This window comes from Pseudophryne corroboree, chromosome 4 (assembly GCF_028390025.1).
Source record: "Pseudophryne corroboree isolate aPseCor3 chromosome 4, aPseCor3.hap2, whole genome shotgun sequence".
Lineage (NCBI taxonomy): Eukaryota > Metazoa > Chordata > Amphibia > Anura > Myobatrachidae > Pseudophryne > Pseudophryne corroboree.
In genome coordinates, this window is record NC_086447.1 from 923,112,792 (window position 1) to 923,133,443 (window position 20,652).

The 20,652-nt window shown below is 46.4% G+C and overlaps 1 protein-coding gene across 4 annotated transcripts in view; it reads left to right on the plus strand.

Annotated features, from left to right (window-relative positions):
• SUSD4 (sushi domain containing 4) overlaps positions 1 to 20,652 on the plus strand; it is a 206,367-nt gene that overhangs the window by 47,091 nt on the left and 138,624 nt on the right. For all 4 annotated transcript variants that reach the window (XM_063919026.1, XM_063919025.1, XM_063919024.1 and 1 more), the window contains one exon: positions 19,449 to 19,661. In XM_063919026.1, coding sequence (XP_063775096.1) covers positions 19,449 to 19,661 — 213 coding nt within the window. The remainder of the gene's footprint in view (positions 1 to 19,448; positions 19,662 to 20,652) is intronic.

Here is a 20,652-nt window from a genome sequence, read left to right on the forward strand (position 1 = left end):
CGCTGATTGCTGGCCATGCAGTATGTGTTTCTGTGCCGTCACTAAATGCACACAAGCCAGTACATACTAGCCGTGGATTATAATGAGTACGATTGGCGCTGCAAACCGTTGCTAGTGGTCTTGCAGAAACCTTTATACTTGCAAAAGCAGAAATCTTAATGAAGCCAGCGCAGAGGGCCTGTACTCACGTGATGAATGGGGCCCAATTACCCATAATTCGCACTGCGATCTGGGCACGATATTAGCACCCAAATCACAATGCAGTATGCAATTATACCGCCGGCATGTTTCAAAAAGCACACGCAGGGACATGAGCCCCGAAAGTAGCCCGTCCCTGTGATGTGCTCAGAGGGACTAACCGGACTCCTGCGCAAGTGCGGATTCTGCTGACCAGACATGCGTAGCGGGCGTTGCCGGGGAGGGTTCAGGAGGAAACCTCCGTTGGTTCATTTTGCGAAGTGTCGCCCATTTGCTATGGCTGCTAACTCTCTAGACTTGGGGGTCTATTCACGTAGCAGTGAAAAGTGTGGAGAAGTGAGCCACTGGAGAAGTTGCCCATGGCAACCAATCAGCATTGAAGTAACATTTATAATTTGCATGCTATACAGATGTACGGAGCAGCTGATTGGTTGCCATGGGCAACCTCTCCACAGGCTCACTTCTCCTCTCTTATCACTGCTTCATGAATAGACCCCATAGGCTAACCGCAGAGATTGATTATCTTTGCTGGGGAGATTTGTTTATTTTTGGGCCTGTGCAGAGGTGTCTGCCGCAGTAGCTCCCAAACTCCGTGCGCAGAACTAAATGTATGTGTGTGTGTGTGTGTGTGTATTTTTTTATTTTTCCTTGTCCCTGTGATAGCAGAATTGTATAGCAGGGGTGTGGCCACAATGACGTGAATGCCCTGCCCCCGCCACTCCTCCATAAACCGCGTCACGCCTGCACCGCCCCCTGCAGCGCCAAGCTGGCTGCCCTCTCCTGGCATCCAGAATGTCGTCAACCCTGCACTGGACATACAGCATCTGCTTACTCTGGTGTTGCCGGACTTCTGGCGACCATATGTAATCTGAGGTGATTTCTAATCTCGTCTGAGACATGGGGGGGAATTCAATTAAAAGAGAAAAGAGGTTATATTAACGCTTCGCATTATGGGGGTGATGTATCAAGCAGTGAAAAGAGAAATGGACCAGTGGAGACGTTGCCGATGGCAACCAATTAGCTTTGAGGAAACATTTATCGAGTACACTTTATGAAATGAGAGGTGGCTGCTGATTGGTTGCCATGGGCCCAAAAACGTAAAACCATCTGTGGATGCCGCTATTCTTACCCACATTGCTTTCTTAGCTACGGCCTCGCTTTCCAATGGAGACATTCAGTGGCTCGCACATGCGACTGCACGCACATGCCCTCAATGATCGCAGCCCCCTAGTCACATGGAATTCAACATTCACCTAGCAGAAAATATGCGCATTGCAAAAACCCACGCATGCGCGGACGTAGTGCAGCCATTTTGTGCTACGGAGCATGCACCGAAGTCACACCATGCACGCGTCTCGATTGTGTCGGTACAAAGTCGCAGTTGTGATTTCAGATGCACACACCGAAGTCACACCATGCACGCGTCTCGATTGTGTCGGTACAAAGTCGCAGTTGTGATTTCAGACGCACACACAGAGAAGTGTAAGTCGCAGACAAGCGACCACCAGTAGACGCAAGCCCTATCCGCTTGATTTTTCAAGTAGAACGCAGATGTAGGTATATTGCCCTAAGGCGCCCATTTTCCCCCGAGAGCCGGTTTTGCCATTGTGTGGAATATTCCCCGGGCAGCCTGGCCCAGGTATTACGTGACCCTGTCACGCGCCGCCTTAATTCTCCCACAATGTAGTGCTATCAGAAACATTAATATTGTATCTATGCAGATTATCCGGGAGAATAATACGACCTCTTCCAAAAGAGATTATCCTCATTTTAATTCCCCGTTTACTTTGCAAATTGCTTTCCGTCAGGAAGAATCAGCAGAGCAGTTTGTTTCTTGCGTGCTTTATTTTTATCTCGGTTGTAGCTATTTATTGTCAGGGCTGCGGGGGGACAAACGCCCTGTCAGGGCGGATCAATACGCAGTTATTGGAAATTCCTTTCTTCCTCACTTTCCTCGCTGCGTACGTGGCACAAGTTGATGACTGTGCCTGTGAGAACACGTACTGTAAGTGAGCATGTGGGATCGGCCAGAAGCCCAGCGCCAGAGGTCAGACGCCGCAACGTGTCTCCTGAAGTGTGCTCGGCCCAGTTACTGTGCAAGTCCGGCCCTCTAGCCGTACAGAACGTTATAGGACCTTTGCGGCAGCGACTCAAAGCACTGCATTATGGACTTGTTTGTGTCAAGAAATGATCTGTACTGATGACATTTCCACGACCTTTACAGCATCTAATTAGGAATCTCTTTGCTCTTTGTCGTCTGTGCCGCTGCATATTTATGCCGCATTCTATGTCCAAGGGCAAACAAGGTTCATTTCATAAGTCACGAACAGAAGAGATTAGAGCCTCATTAAATGGCGCGGAGCCAGTGGCTTGTGTGCGCTGACCACTGCAGCTGTATCAGCCGGGGAGACTCATGTCCTGTAGGGAGAGGCAGGGGACTACGTAAATACCTGTGATGGCATGGAGGGAGGGTTACGCTGTGTGACGTATAGGCAGGAGAGCCCTGACCCACCTCTATGGCAGATTGTCTAGAAGTGATTTTATTAAGTCAGGGCAAAAATGTGTCATGCAAAATCCTGGGATGACAATAGTATAAGAGGGTTAATGATTTGCGTGCAGTAGCTGTAGCCAGGGATACCCAACGTTAGCCAGGGTCAGATTAAGGTTTGTTAGGATAACAGGGCAACTAATATATATGAGGGCCCTATCAACTAAATTACATTACGCCACACAGTGCCCCCGGTATAAACAATATGCCAAACAGGGCCCCCAGTATAAACATTATGCCACACAGTGCCCCCAGTATTAACATTATACTACACAGTGCCCCCAGTATAAACATTATGCTACACTGTGTCCCCAGTATAAACAATATGCTACACAGTACCCCCAGTATAAACATTATGCCACACAGTGCCCCCAGTATAAACATTATGCCACACAGTGCCCCCAGTATAAACATTATACTACACAGTGCCCCCAGTATAAACATTATTCTACACTGTCCCCAGTATAAACAATATGCTACACAGTACCCCCAGTATAAACATTATGCCACACAGTGCCCCCAGTATAAACATTATACTACACAGTGCCCCAGTATAAACATTATGCTACACTGTGTCCCCAGTATAAACAATATGCTACACAGTACCCCCAGTATAAACATTACGCCACACAGTGTCCCCAGTATAAACAATATGCTACACAGTACCCCCAGTATAAACATTATGCCACACAGTGCCCCCAGTATAAACATTATGCTACACAGTGCCCCCAGTATAATCATTATGCCACACAGTACCCCCAGGATAAAAATGCCACACAGTGTCCACAGTATAATCATTATGCCACACAGTGCCCCCCAGTATAAACATTATGCTACACAGTGTCCCCAGTATAAACATTATACTACACAGTGCCCCCAGTATAATCATTATGCCACACAGTGCCCCCGGTATAAACATTATGCCACACAGTGCCCCCGATATAAACATTATGCCACACAGTGCCCCCAGTATAAACATTATGCCACACAGTGTCCCCAGTATAAACATTATACTACACAGTGCCCCCAGTATAATCATGCCACACAGTGCACCCGGTATAAACATTATGCCACACAGTGCCCCCGGTATAAACATTATGCCACACAGTGCCCCCAGTATAAACATTATGCCACACAGTGCCCCCAGTATAAACATTCTGCCACACAGTGTCCCCAGTATAAACATTATACTACACAGTGCCCCCAGTATAATCATTATGCCACACAGTGCCCCATTATAATAAACATTATGCCACACAGTGCCCCCAGTATAAACATTATGCCATAGAGTGCCCCCAGTATAAATATGCCACACAGTGCCCCCAGTATAAATATGCCACACAGTGCCCCCAGTATAAACATTATGCCACACAGTGCCCCCAGTATAAACATTATGCCACACAGTGCCCCCAGTATAAACATTATGCCACACAGTGCCCCCATTATAAATATTTTGCCACACAGTGCCTCCAGTATAAACATTATGCCACACAGTGTCCCCAGTATAAACATTATGCCACAGTGCCCTCAGTATAATCATTATGCCACACAGTGCCCCCAGTATAAACATTATGCCACACAGTGCCCCCAGTATAAACATAATGCTTCACAGTGCTCCCAGTATAAATATTATGCCACACAGTGCCCCCAGTATAAACATTATGCCACACAGTGCCCCCAGTATAAACATTATGCCACACAGTGCCCTCAGTATAATCATTATGCCACACAGTGCCCCCAGTATAAACATTATGCTACACAGTGCCCTCAGTATAATCATTATGCCACACAGTGCCCCCAGTAAAAACATGCCAGACAGTGCCCCTAGTACAGGGGTGGAGAACCACAAAGCCGATTGTTCTGGCCCACCCGCTTGTGTCAGTGAGACACGCTGCCGCTCAGTCCGTCTGGCACTGTGGGGGCATTTGTATAGATGGCACTGTGGGGGCATTTGTGGATCTGGCACTGTGGGGGCATTTGTATACCTGCCACTCTGGGGGCATTTGTATACCTGCCACTCTGGGGGCATTTGTATACCTGCCACTCTGGGGGCATTTGTATACCTGCCACTCTGGGGGCATTTGTATACCTGCCACTCTGGGGGCATGCCACTCTGGGGGCATGCCACTCTGGGGGCAATTGTGGATCTGCCACTCTGGGGGCAATTGTGGATCTGCCACTCTGGGGGCAATTGTGGATCTGCCACTCTGGGGGCAATTGTGGATCTGGTACTGTGGGGGCAATTGTGGATCTGGCACTGTGGGGGCAATTGTGTATCTGGCACTGCACTGACATGTGTATCTGGCACTGCACTATTGTGGGCATATGTGTATCACGTCCCATTTTAATTGGCCACACCCATTTTTTGGCGCGCGCGCCTCCGTCACGCGCACTCAGTACCTCTAAGGGGCAGACCTACTGGGGGGCAGGGTAATTTTTAAGTTGAGAATTTTTGTATGGCCTCCGAAGGATTTTATAAATATCCATATGGCCCTTGATAGAAAAAAGGTTCCCCACGCCTGCCCTAGTATATACATTATGACACACAGTGCCCCCAGTATAAAAATTACGCCAGACAGTGCCCCCAGTATATACATTATGCCACACAGTGCCCCCAGTATAAACATTATGCCCCACAGTGCCCCCAGTATAAATATTATGCCACAGTGCCCCAGTATATACATTATGCCACACAGTGCCCCCAGTATAAACATTATGCCACACAGTGCCCCAGTATAACAATTATGCCACAGTGCCCCCAGTATATACATTATGCCACACAGTGCCCCCAGTATAAACATTGTGCCACACAGTGCCCCCAGTATAAATATTATGCCAGTCAGTGCCCACAGTATATACATTATGCCACACAGTGTCCCCAGTATAAACATGCTTCACAGTGTCCCCAGTATAAACAATATGCCACACAGTGCCCCCAGTATAAACATTATGCCAGACAGTGCCCCCAGTATATACATTATGCCACACAGTGCCCCCAGTATATACATTATGCCACACAGTGCCCCCGGTAAACATTATGCCACATTGTGCCACCAGTATAAACATTATGCCACACAGTGCCCCCAGTATAATCATTATGCCACGCGATGCCCCCAGTATAAACATGATGCCACACCGTGCCCCCAGTATCAACATTATGCCACACACTGCCCTCAGTATCAACATGATGCCACACCGTGCTCCCAGTATAAACATTATGCTACACAGTGCCCCAGTATAAACATTATGCCATAGTGTCCCCAGTATAAACATTATTCCACAGCGCCCCCAGTAAAAACATGATGCCATACAGTGCCCTCATTATAAACATTATGCCACACAGTGCCCCCAGTATAAACATGATTGCACACCATGCCCCCAGTACCAGAGGCGTATCTAGCATGGGCAAGCAGGGCACGTGCCCTGGGCGCCGTGGCAGCCCCAGCAGAGGGGGGCGCCACCGGCACCTGCACGGCCCGCTCGCCCCATGCGACAGGGTTTCCGCCGGCGCTATCCGCGGCGCTCTCCCTGTCTCCCTGGCCCGGCCGCTGTGCCTGTCACACTGTACAGGCAGCAACAGCAGCTAGGAGCTTCCCCCTACTCCCCCCCCCCCCCCCGTGCATATCGCGTGCGCACGTGTGAATTTCGGCTCATACCATGTTGGGTAATGTGAATTTTGGCTCATACCGTGTGGGGTAATGTGAATTTCGGCTCATACCGTGTGCTATATTGTGAAAGGGGCACCAGTACTAGATAGTATAAGGGGTCCTACTACACTAAAGGACACGCCCCTTTTGAGTGACCACGCTTCGGCGCGCGCATAATTGCTATCTACACTTTTTCATTCCCCCTTCAAAAATTCCACTTCGACCACTGCACCTACATCTATACATACACATACATAGTAACAAAGTAACATAGTATTTGAGGTTGAATAGAGGCAAATTGCCCATCGTGTTCAACCTGTTTTAAGTTGTGATGATTCTACATACTAGCTAAACAATGTTTTATGACTAGTTAGCTACTATAACTCATGTTACCCCCGGATTAACTACGTTGATATTTTAAGTATTATAACCTTGGATAGCTTTTTCATTCAGAAATTTATCCATTCCTTTTTTAAATCCAATTACAGAGTCCGCCATTACCACCTTCCCTGGCAGGGAATTCCACATCCTGATTGCCCTTACAGTGAAGAACCCTTTCCTCCATTGCGTTCGGAACTTTCTCTCCTCCAGTTGCAGCGAGTGCCCACGTGTCCTAAACTGTGTTCTTTTAATAAATAATTCCTCTGATAACTCTTTGTGATGTCCCTTTACATATTTGAAGATATTAATAATATCTCCTCTTAGGCGCCTCTTTTCTAGTGTATACATATTCAGCCTAGTAAGTCTTTCCTTATAGCTCAGTCCTTCTAGGCCTTTATTAATATAGTAGCTCGCCTTTGAACACTTTCGAGTTCACTGATGTCTTTTTTATACAATGGTGCCCAAAACTGAACACAATATTCCAGGTGCGGACGTACCAATGCCTTATACAGCGGCATGATTACATCCGAGTCCCTTGTCTCAATTCCCCTTTTTATGCACACTAGCACCTTACTTGCCTTCTTTACTGCGTTTTGACATTGTGTACGGTTATTAAGCCTATTATCAATGAATACCCCCAAATCTTTTTCCAACTCTGTTTCCCCTAGGCATTCCCCATTTAATATGTAGGATGCAAGTTTGTTTTTAGTCCCAAAATGCATAACCTTGCATTTGTCTGTAGTGAACCTCATTTTCCATTTAGACGCCCAGAGTTCAAGTTTAGATAGATCATTCTGCAAGGACTCCACATCCAATTCTGAATTAATTACCTTACACAGTTTAGTATCATCTGCAAAGATTGACACTGTGCTTTCCAGGCCTATTTCTACAGTAGTGGTCCGAGTACGGACCCTTGTGGTATTCCGCTGACTACAGGGGACCAGGTTGAGGACTTCCCGTTGACCACTACTCGCTGTACCCTGCTATCCAACCAGCTGCTTATCCATGTGCAAATTGTTTTTCCTAGGCCAATCTCCTTTAATTTGATCATCAGTCTCCTGTGAGGAACTGTATCGAAGGCTTTTGCAAAATCTAGGAAGACCACATCCACTGCTTTTCCTTGATCAAAATTATTGCTCACTTCCTCGTAGAAGCTAATTAAGTTAGTCTGACATGACTTGACCCTCACAAACCCATGCTGGTTCTTGATAATAATCCTAGAGGACTTTAGATACTCCTGTATGACTTCCCTCAGAATTCCTTCCAATATTTTCCCCACTATAGATGATAAACTAACTGGTCTGTAGTTTCCCGGAAGATTTTTGGATCCTTTTTAAATAATGGCACTACCTCAGCTATACGGCAATCCTTCGGTACCATGCCTGATCTAATTTAATTATTGAAAATCAAGTATAGGGGTGGTGCTAGTTGTGAACTAAGCTCCATAAGAACCCTCGGGTGAAGTCCATCAGGACCAGGTGATTTATTCATCTTAATTTTGCTTAGTCTCTCCCGGACTACTTCTTCATTTAAACAAGTATCTAACCATGAATCATTACTGTCACAATGGTTATGCTCTACTCCCACCATCAGTTCTTCACTGGTGAATTCCGATGAAAAGAATTTGTTCAGTATTTCCGCTTTAATTTCGTCATCATTTATCAATTCTCCTAATTCATCTTTTAATGGACCTATATTCTCCTTTTTTTAACCTTTTACCGTTTATGTATTTAAAAACTTTTTAGGATTGGTTTTACTCTCTATAGTGATTTGCTTTTCATTTTCCATTTTAGCTGCTCTTATTGCTTTTTTGCATTTCTTTTCTCTAACGTCCTAAGTGGATGCTGGGGACTCCGTAAGGACCATGGGGGGATAGCGGCTCCGCAGGAGACTGGGCACAAAAGTAAAGCTTTAGAACTACCTGGTGTGCACTGGCTCCTCCCCCTATGACCCTCCTCCAAGCCTCAGTTAGATTTTTGTGCCCGAACGAGAAGGGTGCACACTAGGTGGCTCTCCTGAGCTGCTTAGTGAAAAGTTTAGTTTTAGGTTTTTTATTTTCAGTGAGACCTGCTGGCAACAGGCTCACTGCATCGAGGGACTAAGGGGAGAAGAAGCGAACTCACCTGCGTGCAGAGTGGATTGGGCTTCTTAGGCTACTGGACATTAGCTCCAGAGGGACGATCACAGGCCCAGCCATGGATGGGTCCCAGAGCCGCGCCGCCGGCCCCCTTACAGAGCCAGAAGACAGAAGAGGTCCGGAAAATCGGCGGCAGAAGACGTCCTGTCTTCAACAAGGTAGCGCACAGCACTGCAGCTGTGCGCCATTGCTCTCAGCACACTTCACACTCCGGTCACTGAGGGTGCAGGGCGCTGGGGGGGGGGGGCGCCCTGAGACGCAATAAAAACACCTTGGATGGCAAAAAAATGCATCACATATAGCTCCTGGGCTATATGGATGAATTTAACCCCTGCCAGAATACATAGAAAAACGGGAGATAAGGCCGCCGATAAGGGGGCGGAGCCTATCTCCTCAGCACACTGGCGCCATTTTCCCTCACAGCTCCGTTGGAGGGAAGCTCCCTGGCTCTCCCCTGCAGTCACTACACTACAGAAAGGGTTAAAAAAGAGAAGGGGGGCACTAATTACGCGCAGTATTAAAGATACAGCAGCTATAAGGGGAAAAACACTTATATAAGGTTATCCCTGTATATATATAGCGCTCTGGTGTGTGCTGGCAAACTCTCCCTCTGTCTCTCCAAAGGGCTAGTGGGGTCCTGTCCTCTATCAGAGCATTCCCTGTGTGTGTGCTGTATGTCGGTACGTTTGTGTCGACATGTATGAGGAGAAAAATGATGTGGAGACGGAGCAGATTGCCTGTAATAGTGATGTCACCCCCTAGGGGGTCGACACCTGAGTGGATGAACTGTTGGAAGGAATTACGTAACAGTGTCAGCTCTGTATAAAAGACAGTGGTTGACATGAGACAGCCGGCTACTCAGCTTGTGCCTGTCCAGACGTCTCATAGGCCGTCAGGGGCTCTAAAGCGCCCGTTACCTCAGATGGCAGATATAGACGCCGACACGGATACTGACTCCAGTGTCGACGGTGAAGAGACAAATGTGACTTCCAGTAGGGCCACACGTTACATGATTGAGGCAATGAAAAATGTTTTACACATTTCTGATAATACGAGTACCACCAAAAAGGGGTATTATGTTCGGTGAGGAAAAACTATCTGTAGTTTTCCTGAATCTGAGAAATTAAATGAGGTGTGTGATGATGCGTGGTTTTCCCCCGATAACAACTGATAATTTCTAAAATGTTATTGGCATTATATCCTTTCCCGCCAGAGGTTAGGGTGCGTTGGGAAACACCCCCTAGGGTGGATAAAGCGCTCACACGCTTGTAAGAACAAGGGCTCTACCCTCTCCTGAGATGGCCGCCCTTAAGGATCCTGCTGATAGAAAGCAGGAGGGCATCCTAAAAGGTATTTACACACATACTGGTGTTATACTGCGACCAGCAATCGCCTCAGCCTGGATGTGCAGTGCTGGGTTGGCGTGGTCGGATTCCCTGACTGAAAATATTGATACCCTAGATAGGGACAGTATATTATTGCCTATAGAGCATTTAAAAGATGCATTTCTATATATGCGTGATGCACAGCGGAATATTTGCCAACTGGCATCAAGTCTAAGTGCGTTGTCCATTTCTACCAGTAGAGGGTTATGGACACGACAGTGGTCAGGTGATGCGGATTCCAAACGGCATTTGGAAGTATTGCCTTATTAAGGGGAGGAGTTATTTGGGGTCGGTCTTTCAGACCTGGTGGCCACGGCAACAGCTGGGAAATCCACGTTTGTACCCCAGGTTGCCTCTCAACATGAGAAGACGCCGTATTATCAGGCGCAGTCTTTTCGTGGGCAAGCGGGCAAAAGGTTCCTCATTTCTGCCCCGTGACAGAGGGAGAGGAAAAAGGCTGCAGAAATCAGCCAGTTCCCAGGAACAGAAACCCTCTCCCGCCTCTGCCAAGCCCTCAGTATGACGCTGGGGCTTTACAAGCAGAATCAGGCACGGTGGGGGCCCGTCTCAATGAATTTCAGCGCGCAGTGGGCTCACTCGCAAGTAGACCCCTGGATCCTTCAGGTGATATCTCAGGGGTACAAATTGGAATTCGAGACGTCTCCCCCTCGCCGTTTCCTAAAGTCGGCTTTACCGATGTCTCCTTCTGACAGGGAGACAGTTTTGGAAGCCATTCACAAGCTGTATTCCCAGCAGGTGATAATCAAGGTACCCCTCCTGCAACAGGGAACGGGGTATTATTCCACACTGTTGTGGTACCGAAGCCGGACGGCTCGGTGAGACCGATTCTAAATCTAAAATCTTTGAACACTTACATACAGAGGTTCAAATTCAAGATTGAGTCACTTAGAGCAGTGATTGCGAACCTGGAAGAAGAGGACTACATGATGTCTCGGTACATCAAGGATGCTTACCTTCATGTCCCAATTTACCCTTCTCACCAAGGGTACCTCAGGTTTATGGTACAGAACTGTCACTATCAGTTTCAGACGCTGCCGTATGGATGGTCCACGGCACCCCGGGTCTTTACCAAGGTAATGGCCGAAATGATGATACTCCTTCGAAGGAAGGGAATTTTAGTTATCCCTTACTTGGACGATTCCCTGATAAGGGTAAGATCCAGGGAACAGTTGGAGGTCGGTATAGCACTATCTCAGGTAGTGTTGCGGCAGCACGATTGGATTCTCAATATTCTAAAATCGCAGCTGATTCCGACGACTCGTCTTCTGTTCTTAGGGATGATCCTGGACACAGTTCAGAAAAAGGTGTTTCTCCCGGAGGAGAAAGTCAGGGAGTTATCCGAGCTAGTCGGGAACCTCCTATAACCGAGCCAAGTCTCAGTACATCAATGAGATGGTTCTGGAAAAAATGGTGGCTTCCTATGAAGCAATCCCATGCGGCAGATTCCACGCAAGAACTTTCCAGTGGGACCTGCTGGACAAATGGTCTGGGTCGCATCTTCAGATGCATCAGCGGATAACCCTGTCACCAAGCACAAGGGTGTCTCTCCTGTGGTGGTTGCAGAGTGCTCATCTTCTAGAGGGCCGCACATTCAGGACTGGGTCCTGGTGACCACGGATGCCAGCCTGCGAGGCTGGGGAGCAGTCACACAGGGAAGGAATTTCCAGAGCTTATGGTCAAGCCTGGAGACATCACTTCACATAAATATCCTGAAGCTAAGGGCCATTTACAATGCTCTAAGCTCAGCAAGACCTCTGCTTCAAGGTCACCCGGAGTTGATCCATTCGGACAACATCACGGCAGTCACCCACGTAAACAGACAGGGTGACACAAGAAGCAGAAGGGCAATGGCAGAAGCTGCAAGGATTCTTCGCTGGGCGGAAAATCATGTGATAGCACTGTCAGCAGTATTCATTCCGGGAGTGGACAACTGGGAAGCAGACTTCCTCAGCAGACACGACCTCCATCCGGGAGAGTGGGGACTTCACCCAGAAGTCTTCCACATGTTTATAAAACTCGACAAGTATTGCGCCAGGTCAAGGGACCCTCAGGCAATAGCTGTAGACGCTCTGGTAACACAGTGGGTGTACCAGTCAGTGTATGTGTTCCCTCCTCTGCCTCTCATAACCAAGGTACTGAGAATTATAAGATGGAGAGGAGTAAGCACTATATTCGTGGCTCCGGATTGGCCAAGAAGGACTTGGTAACCGGAACTTCAAGAGATGCTCACGGAGGATCCGTGGCCTCTACCTCTAAGAAGGGACCTGCTCCAGCAAGGACCCTGTCTGTTCCAAGACTTACCGCGGCTGCGTTTAGCGGCAGGGCGGTTGAACGCCGGATCCTGAAGGAAAAAGGCATTCCGGATGAAGTCATCCCTATCCTGATCAAAGCCAGGAAAGATATAACCGCAAAACATTATCACCGCATTTGGCGAAAATATGTTGCGTGGTGCGAGGCCAGTAAGGCCCCGACGGAGGAATTTTCAACTAGGTCGATTCCTACATTTCCTGCAAACAGGAGTGTCTATGGGCCTGAAATGGGGGTCCATTAAGGTTCAAATTTCGGCCCTGTCAATTTTCTTCCAAAAAGAACTAGCTTCAGTCCCTGAAGTTCAGACGTTTGTGAAAGGGGTACTGTATATACAGCCTCCTTTTGTGCCTCCAGTGGCACCTTGGGATCAAAATGTAGTTTTTGGGTTCCAAAAGTCACATTGGTTTGAACCACTTAAATATGTGGAGTTAAAATATCTCACATGGAAAGTGGTCACGCTGTTGGCCCTGGCCTGGGCCAGGTGCGTGTCAGAATTGGCGGCTTTATCCTGTAAAAGCCCTCATCTGATTTTCCATTCGGACAGGGCGGAATTGAGGACTTGTCCTCAGTTTCTCCCTAAGGTGGTTTTCAGCGTTTCACCTGAATCAACCTATTGTGGTGCCTGCGGCTACTAGGGACTTGGAGGACTCCAAGTTGCTAGACGTTGTCAGAGCCCTGGAAATATAGGTTTCCAGGACGGCTGGAGTCAGAAAATCTGACTCGTTGTTTATTCTGTATGCACCCAACAAGCTGGGTGCTCCTGCTTCTAAGCAGACTATTGCTCGTTGGATTTGTAGTACAATTCAGCTTGCACATTCTGTGGCAGGCCTGCCACAGCCAAAATCTGTGAAAGCCCATTCCACAAGGAAGGTGGGCTCATCTTGGGCGGCTGCCCGAGGGGTCTCGGCTTTACAACTTTGCCGAGCAGCTACTTGGTCAGGAGCAAATACGTTTGTAAAATTCTACAAATTTGATACCCTGGCTGAGGAGGACCGGGAGTTCTCTCATTTGGTGCTGCAGAGTCATCCGCACTCTCCCGCCCGTTTGGGAGCTTTGGTATAATCCCCATGGTCCTTACGGAGTCCCCTGCATCCACTTAGGACGTTAGAGAAAATAAGAATTTACTTACCGATGATTCTATTTCTCGTAGTCCGTAGTGGATGCTGGGCGCCCATCCCAAGTGCGGATTGTCTGCAATACTGGTACATAGTTATTGTTACCAAAAAATCGGGTTATTGCTGTAGTGAGCCATCTTTTCTAGAGGCTCCTCTGTTATCATGCTGTTAACTGGGTTTAGATCACAAGTTATATGGTGTGATTGGTGTGGCTGGTATGAGTCTTACCCGGGATTCAAAATTCTTCCTTATTGTGTACGCTCGTCCGGGCACAGTATCCTAACTGAGGCTTGGAGGAGGGTCATAGGGGGAGGAGCCAGTGCACACCAGGTAGTTCTAAAGCTTTACTTTTGTGCCCAGTCTCCTGCGGAGCCGCTATCCCCCCATGGTCCTTACGGAGTCCCCAGCATCCACTACGGACTACGAGAAATAGAATTATCGGTAAGTAAATTCTTATTATTACACTCGTAATACTTGAAAGACTCTTCCTTTCCATTAGATTTAAATGCTTTGAAAGCTCGCTTTTTTATCAATTTCTGCCTTAACCTTCTTGTTAAGCCACATCGGTTTGAGTTTAATACTCCTGCATTTACTGCCCATGGGAATAAAGTTATGAATATTGCTATCCAGCAACCCTTTTAAAACATCCCACATTTCTGAAGTGTTCTTGCTATTAAACAGAACCTCCCACTCTATGTCGTTAAGTGCACATCTAAGCATACTGAAATTAGCCTTCCTAAAGTTAAAAGTTTTGGTGGAACCCCTGTAGCTGTGTTTCCTGAAACTGATGTCGAATGTGATCATATAGTGATCACTGTTACCCAAAGTCTCCCCAACTTTAGTGTTTGATATAATGTCCACATTATTAGTAATTACTAGATCCAGGGTAGTTTTGCCCCTAGTTGGGTCCTCGACTAATTGAGACAAGTAGTGATCCCTAAACATATTTAAGAACCTGCTGCCCCTTGCTTTAGCACATGAATCGTTACTCCAGTTTATATCCGGGTAATTAAAATCCCCAATGACAAGGATGTCCCCCAATCCCGCAGCCGTTTTGATTTGCTGCAATAGTTGTTCTTGCTCATGTATGCTAATATCCGGCTGTTTGTAGCACGTGCCTATGACTAGTTTTTTTTTCATCAATTCCCCCACTTGAGATTTCTACCCATAGTGACTCCACATTATCGCCAGTCTCCTCATAGATAACCTCCTTTAGGTATGGTTTAAGTGATGGTTTAACATAAAGACATACACCTCCTCCTCTTTTGTTAGCCCTGTCCCTCCTAAAAAGAGAATACCCCTCCAAGTTAGCAACCCAGTTGTGAGAGTCGTCCCACCATGTTTCCGTAATACCTATAATGTCATACTCAGCCTTTGATGCTAACAATTCCTATTCCCCCATTTTACCTGCTAGACTTGTTGCATTTGCAAGCATACATTTTAGTTTATCGGTTCCTTTATTTGTTTTTCTAAAGACTTCCCATCCTTGTTAACGAGTGCATCCGTAGAGTTACTAATACAGACTGTCCTTCTCGCTCCCTCTCCAACCCCACCATACTTAGTATTGCCCACCTTACTTTTCTCTTTGGTCAACCCAATGTTCCCGTCTAAATTCACCGCCCTGACATAAGTATTTTCCCTTAAGTCCCGTACAACATTTTCTATAGGCTGTAATGATGACACATAATTGTTATTATTTAATGCTTTAGCAATACCTTTCTTAACACCCTTAATAAAACCCATGTACATACCCTTACCGGCTGCACTTTCCCTCCCCCCTTCTCCACCCCCTTTTATCTCACTACCACCATCCCTACTATACTTGCTGCATGACCCATAGTTTCTAGCTAAACCCTCCCCCTAGGCTCCTAGTTTAAAAGCTCCTCCAACCTACTAACCATCCTACCCCCCAGCACCGCAGCCCCTTCCTCATTCAGGTGCAATCCGTCACGAGAAAAAAAGATGGCGCCTGACTGAGAAGTCCGCCCAGTGTTCCAAGAACACAAACCCCTCTTTCCTACACCAGTCTCTGAGCCACACATTTACCTCCCTAATCTCCCTCTGTCTCCCTGGGTTAGTGCGTGGCACTGGTAATATTTCGGATAAAATTACCTTAGATGTCCTTTTTTTTAGTTTCTGGCCTAAGTCCCTATAATCTTTCTTAAGGACATCCCACCTACCACTAACTTTGTCGTTGGTGCCAACGTGCACCAAGACCTCCGGGTCTTTCCCAGCTCCTCCAAACAATCTATCTACCCGGTACACACCCCGACATCTTTATATACAGTGACACCGGTGGCGTGTGCACATACTTTCCTTTTGTATTTTTTTTTTTTGGGGGGGGTGGCGCCATTATTGATCTTGCCCTGGGCTCCAAAAACCCTAGTTACGTCTCTGGTATAATCATATAAACATTATGCCATAGTGTTGCCAGTATAAACATTATGCCACACAGTGTCCCCAGTATAATCATTATGCCACACAATGCCCCCAGTAAAAACATGCCATCGTGCCCCCAATATAAACATTATGCCACACAGTGCCCCCAGTATAATCATTATGCTTTACAGTGCCCCCAGTATAAACATTTCGTCACTCAGTGCCCCATTATAATCATTATGCCACACAGTGCCCCCAGTATAAACATGCCACACAGTACCACCAGTATAAACATTATGCTACACAATGCCCCCAGTATAAACATTATGCCACACAGTGCCCCCAGTATAAACATTATGCCACACAGTGCCCCCAGTATAAGCATTATACCACACAGTTCCACCAGTATAAACATTATGCCACACAGTGCCCCCAGTATAAACATTATGCCACACAGTGCCCCCAGTTTAAACAGGCCACACAGTGTCCCCAGTATAAACATTACGTCACTCAGTGCTCCCAGTATAAACATGCCACACAGTGCCCCAGTATAAACATTATGTCACTCAGTGCCCCATTATAATCATTTTGCCACACAGTGCCCCCAGTATAAACATTATGCTATACAATGCCCCCAGTATAAACATGCCACACAGTGTCCCCAGTATAAACATGATGCCATACAGTGCCCTCATTATAATCACTATGCCATACAGTGCCCCCAGTATAAACATGATGGCACACCATGCCCCCAGTATAAACATATAAACATTATGCCACACAGTGCCCCCAGTAAAAACATGCCATCGTGCCCCCAATATAAACATTATGCCACACAGTGTCACCGTCCGGCCTGGAGGATGAGCGATGTGGCCTATACATGTAATGGCGGCATTGTATGGGTACGGTGTGAATATAACAAAAGAAACAAGTGCAAACATTTAATTCAAAAGTTTCAAATACCAAAGGAACTGGAAAGCGGTGTACTCACTGCTCAATCAGCAATCAGGGAGCTGCTGCAGATCTTCTTGTCATTGCTGTCAATCAAGCGCCGCCTCTGGAATGGAACACGGTGCGATATAAATGAAGAATGACAAGAGATATACACATTATGTAACAGAATGCTGCACTTCCGAGGACCTCTCACAAAAGGTTCTTTGCACACAGTGGGGCAGATGTATTAAGCCTGGACAAGGGATAAATCAGTGATAAGAGGAAGGTGTCCTTTGTACTGTACTGTCCTTTGTACGGCGCTGCGAAACACTTGTGGCGCCTTATAAATAAAATGTAATAATAAAAATAATAACACACCAGCCAATCAGCTACTAACTGTCATTTTTCAAACCTGTAATGATTGGCTGGTGCGTAATCACCTTACACTTATCACTAGTTTATAACTTCTCCAGGCTTAATACATCTGCCCCAATGGGCCCGAGTCACACGCAAAAGCACACACACAGCGCCTATTGACGACCATCCGGCTGTGCGTTTATGCAGATGACACTACAAATCCCTTCCCGTGTGTACATCTGCGCGGCTGAGTGAGCAAGAACTGAGATGCCAACTTTTAGCACCCACGCGTGCACACTAATACCCTTTGGTGCATCCTTACACCCCACCAACGGTCAGACCACAAAAACTTGTACTGTCAACGCAGCCGCTTGCATAGACATGCCCTCAATACACCCACTGAACGGGCCATTTTTGTCCCTCTATGTTGTTTGCTGTCAGTTACCCCTCTATGCCAATGCTGTGCCAGCAACATAGTTTCACCTTTTCTGCATCTAGTGCGCCACTTGCTGCACTACTATGTTCTGGTGCTCAGGAGAACACACCGCAGCACAATGGGGCTCATTCTGAGTCGGACGGATCTCTTTGTACAGATGCAAATTGCCGCTTTTGGCATACAGCGCATTTCGCGTATGAGAATTTGCCCATTTTTGTGTTCCTCCAGCGATTTTGAGTTCTGAGTTGGACTCTTTTTGTGAAATGGGCGTTTTGGGGCAGGAACTGGCGGCGGTTGCACGGAGCTGTTCTGTTTTGCGGCAGTTCCGCGCTATTCTGCTGGTGCGTATGGAGAGGTCACGCCTGGGTTAGGCAAATCTCTTGTTGGAAGGAAATACAGTGAGCTGTATTAGGATAAATAGGACAAGTTGTTGGGGAATATATTGCAGAGCAATACCTTCCTGCAGCAGGTACCTGTGGGTTACAAGGAGATTTACGACGGGTCTCCCACGCCCTCTCCTAGCAAATTTATTGTGTACTGCTAACTAATAAACGTATTATTACCATGTTCCTGTACTGCTTAGGACAAGTTCCCAGTGACCTATCGATTATATTTTGGCAATCGCATAGTTCATTTATAACACTAAGTAATTAAGTTTTTAATTAAACCTGACCAGCTATCAGCGGCAAAACTAATTCACAGACAGAATTTTGGCTCGGGCTGAGTACAGGCCTCTACGCTAAGTAACTTGTACACTTGTATACGAGCATGCAGGCTGATACCTGCAGATTGTCCGGACATGTGAATCATAATACAGGGGCAGCGTAGTTTATAATTGTCTATGAATGGCATTATTGCCCCAGAGAAATGGTTGCTGGTCTGTTTTTTTACTGTACTGAAGGAACAAAGGAGCGTATTTACTAATTATCAGGTATTTGACACAAAAATAAGGAAAAAAAAAACAATAGGAAATTATAGTTTGCCCGGATTTACTATTAATCACCCGCAGGGACAGAAGCCCGTTCCTGCGGTGTGTAAGAACTAAGAAGTGACATGATCGCAAAGCACCTGCAATGGCCATTGCAGGGGAAGGTTCCAGCAGAACCCTCTCCCGGTAATTTGTAAACATGCTCCAAAATCATATACTTCCTCCATCTTTAGGATTCTTTTCTGTTTTTGGCAAGGAAAATATTTTGTTAAATGTTCTTCTTCTCGGAGTACTCACCATGTAACTGATCCTCTAATACAGGCCTGTCCAACCTCTGGCTCTCTAGCTGTTGAGAAACTACAAATCCCAGCATGCCCTGCCACAGTATTACTTTTAGGTAATGCTAAATCTGCAGCAGGGCATGTTGGGACGTGTAGTTTTACGTCTGGAGAGCCACAGGTTGGCCAGGCCTGCAATAGAATAACAATGTATAATATGTGCACAACAGTCTGGAACCTGACATTAGAGAAAGGGATCCACCAGGAATTCCCCCTGTACTCCGGTGGGCCAGTCCAACCCTCCACCCTTGTCTCACAGTTCATGGACCCTGGCTGATGGTCCACTATGATTGCTTTATCTTCTACACACTGAACATTTTTGTTTTATTTTTCAGGATTTGAGGACCTGAGCACCTGTAACGTCCCAGAAGTCCCAGCAAACGGTTACAGGACGCAGAGCATCGGAGTCTTCTTTGAAAATGCCGTTGTCCGGTTTCACTGTCAGAATGGATATAGGCTTAAGGGTCCTTCAAAGAAGATGTGCGTGCTGCTTAATAACGGCTCTCTGGCATGGCGGCCGAATGACATCCCAGTGTGCGTAGAAGAAGGTAGGGCGCTATATATTCATTACATTCTCCTGGGGCTCTCCCCAATATTCAGCTCAAAATATGGCCTCCTCCATTGTGAGTTTAGTGACTCTCAGTTTAGAGGCTTTGGTGAATCCATTCACTATTTTACTACGGCATGTTATAGAAATTTTAATGATGTTACACTGCGGAACCTAATAGATCTCTACTAGATAACCCCAACTGTCACTAACAAACCTTTACAGTTGTCGAGGTTTGCTTGTTGTGCACTGGAATACGGATTATCCTAGATGTAGACTGGGGCTCAGCCTAAAAATGAATATACAGGCATTAACAGTCTATGATAGGGACAGAGGTGGATGTCCTGAACATGCTAAACGAGTATTACTACATAAATTGGGAGTGCTTTTATACATGTTCTCAAAGCGGTACTGTATTATCTAGACCAGGGCTTAGATATCTCCATGGTTAAGCTTGGTAACTCTATTCATATGAAATATAGCTGCAGGTTTGTGCACCTTTCATTTTGACAAAGTTCAAATATTTGTAGCTGAAAGCAGTTAAGCAAATAGTAGCGTAAGGCAAATTATACGTTTATTCATCTAAAGTCACCTTTTGGCACCAACGTTACAAAAGACAAAGCTCGCTCTATTTCCTGGGTGACACTAGTAGTGAAAGGAAAAGTCCAAAACGTTCAATTAAACTGGATTATATTCTTTATCGTTTGTTCCTGCTTAATCTTTTATTTAGAGGTATTTATTATGTCATGACAAACTATTTGACCACTTATATACAAAGCACGTGTAGTTATTTCTGTAACAAAAATAGGACATGCTGTTACTGTATGAATGAGTTCTCTCCCACCACCAGCAACTCTCTCCCACCACCACCACCATCATCATCATCAAACTCTCTTCCATCACCACCAGAAACTTTCTACCACCACCAACAAAACCTCTCTCCCACCACCACCACCACCTGCAACTCTCTCCCACCACCACCACCTGCAACT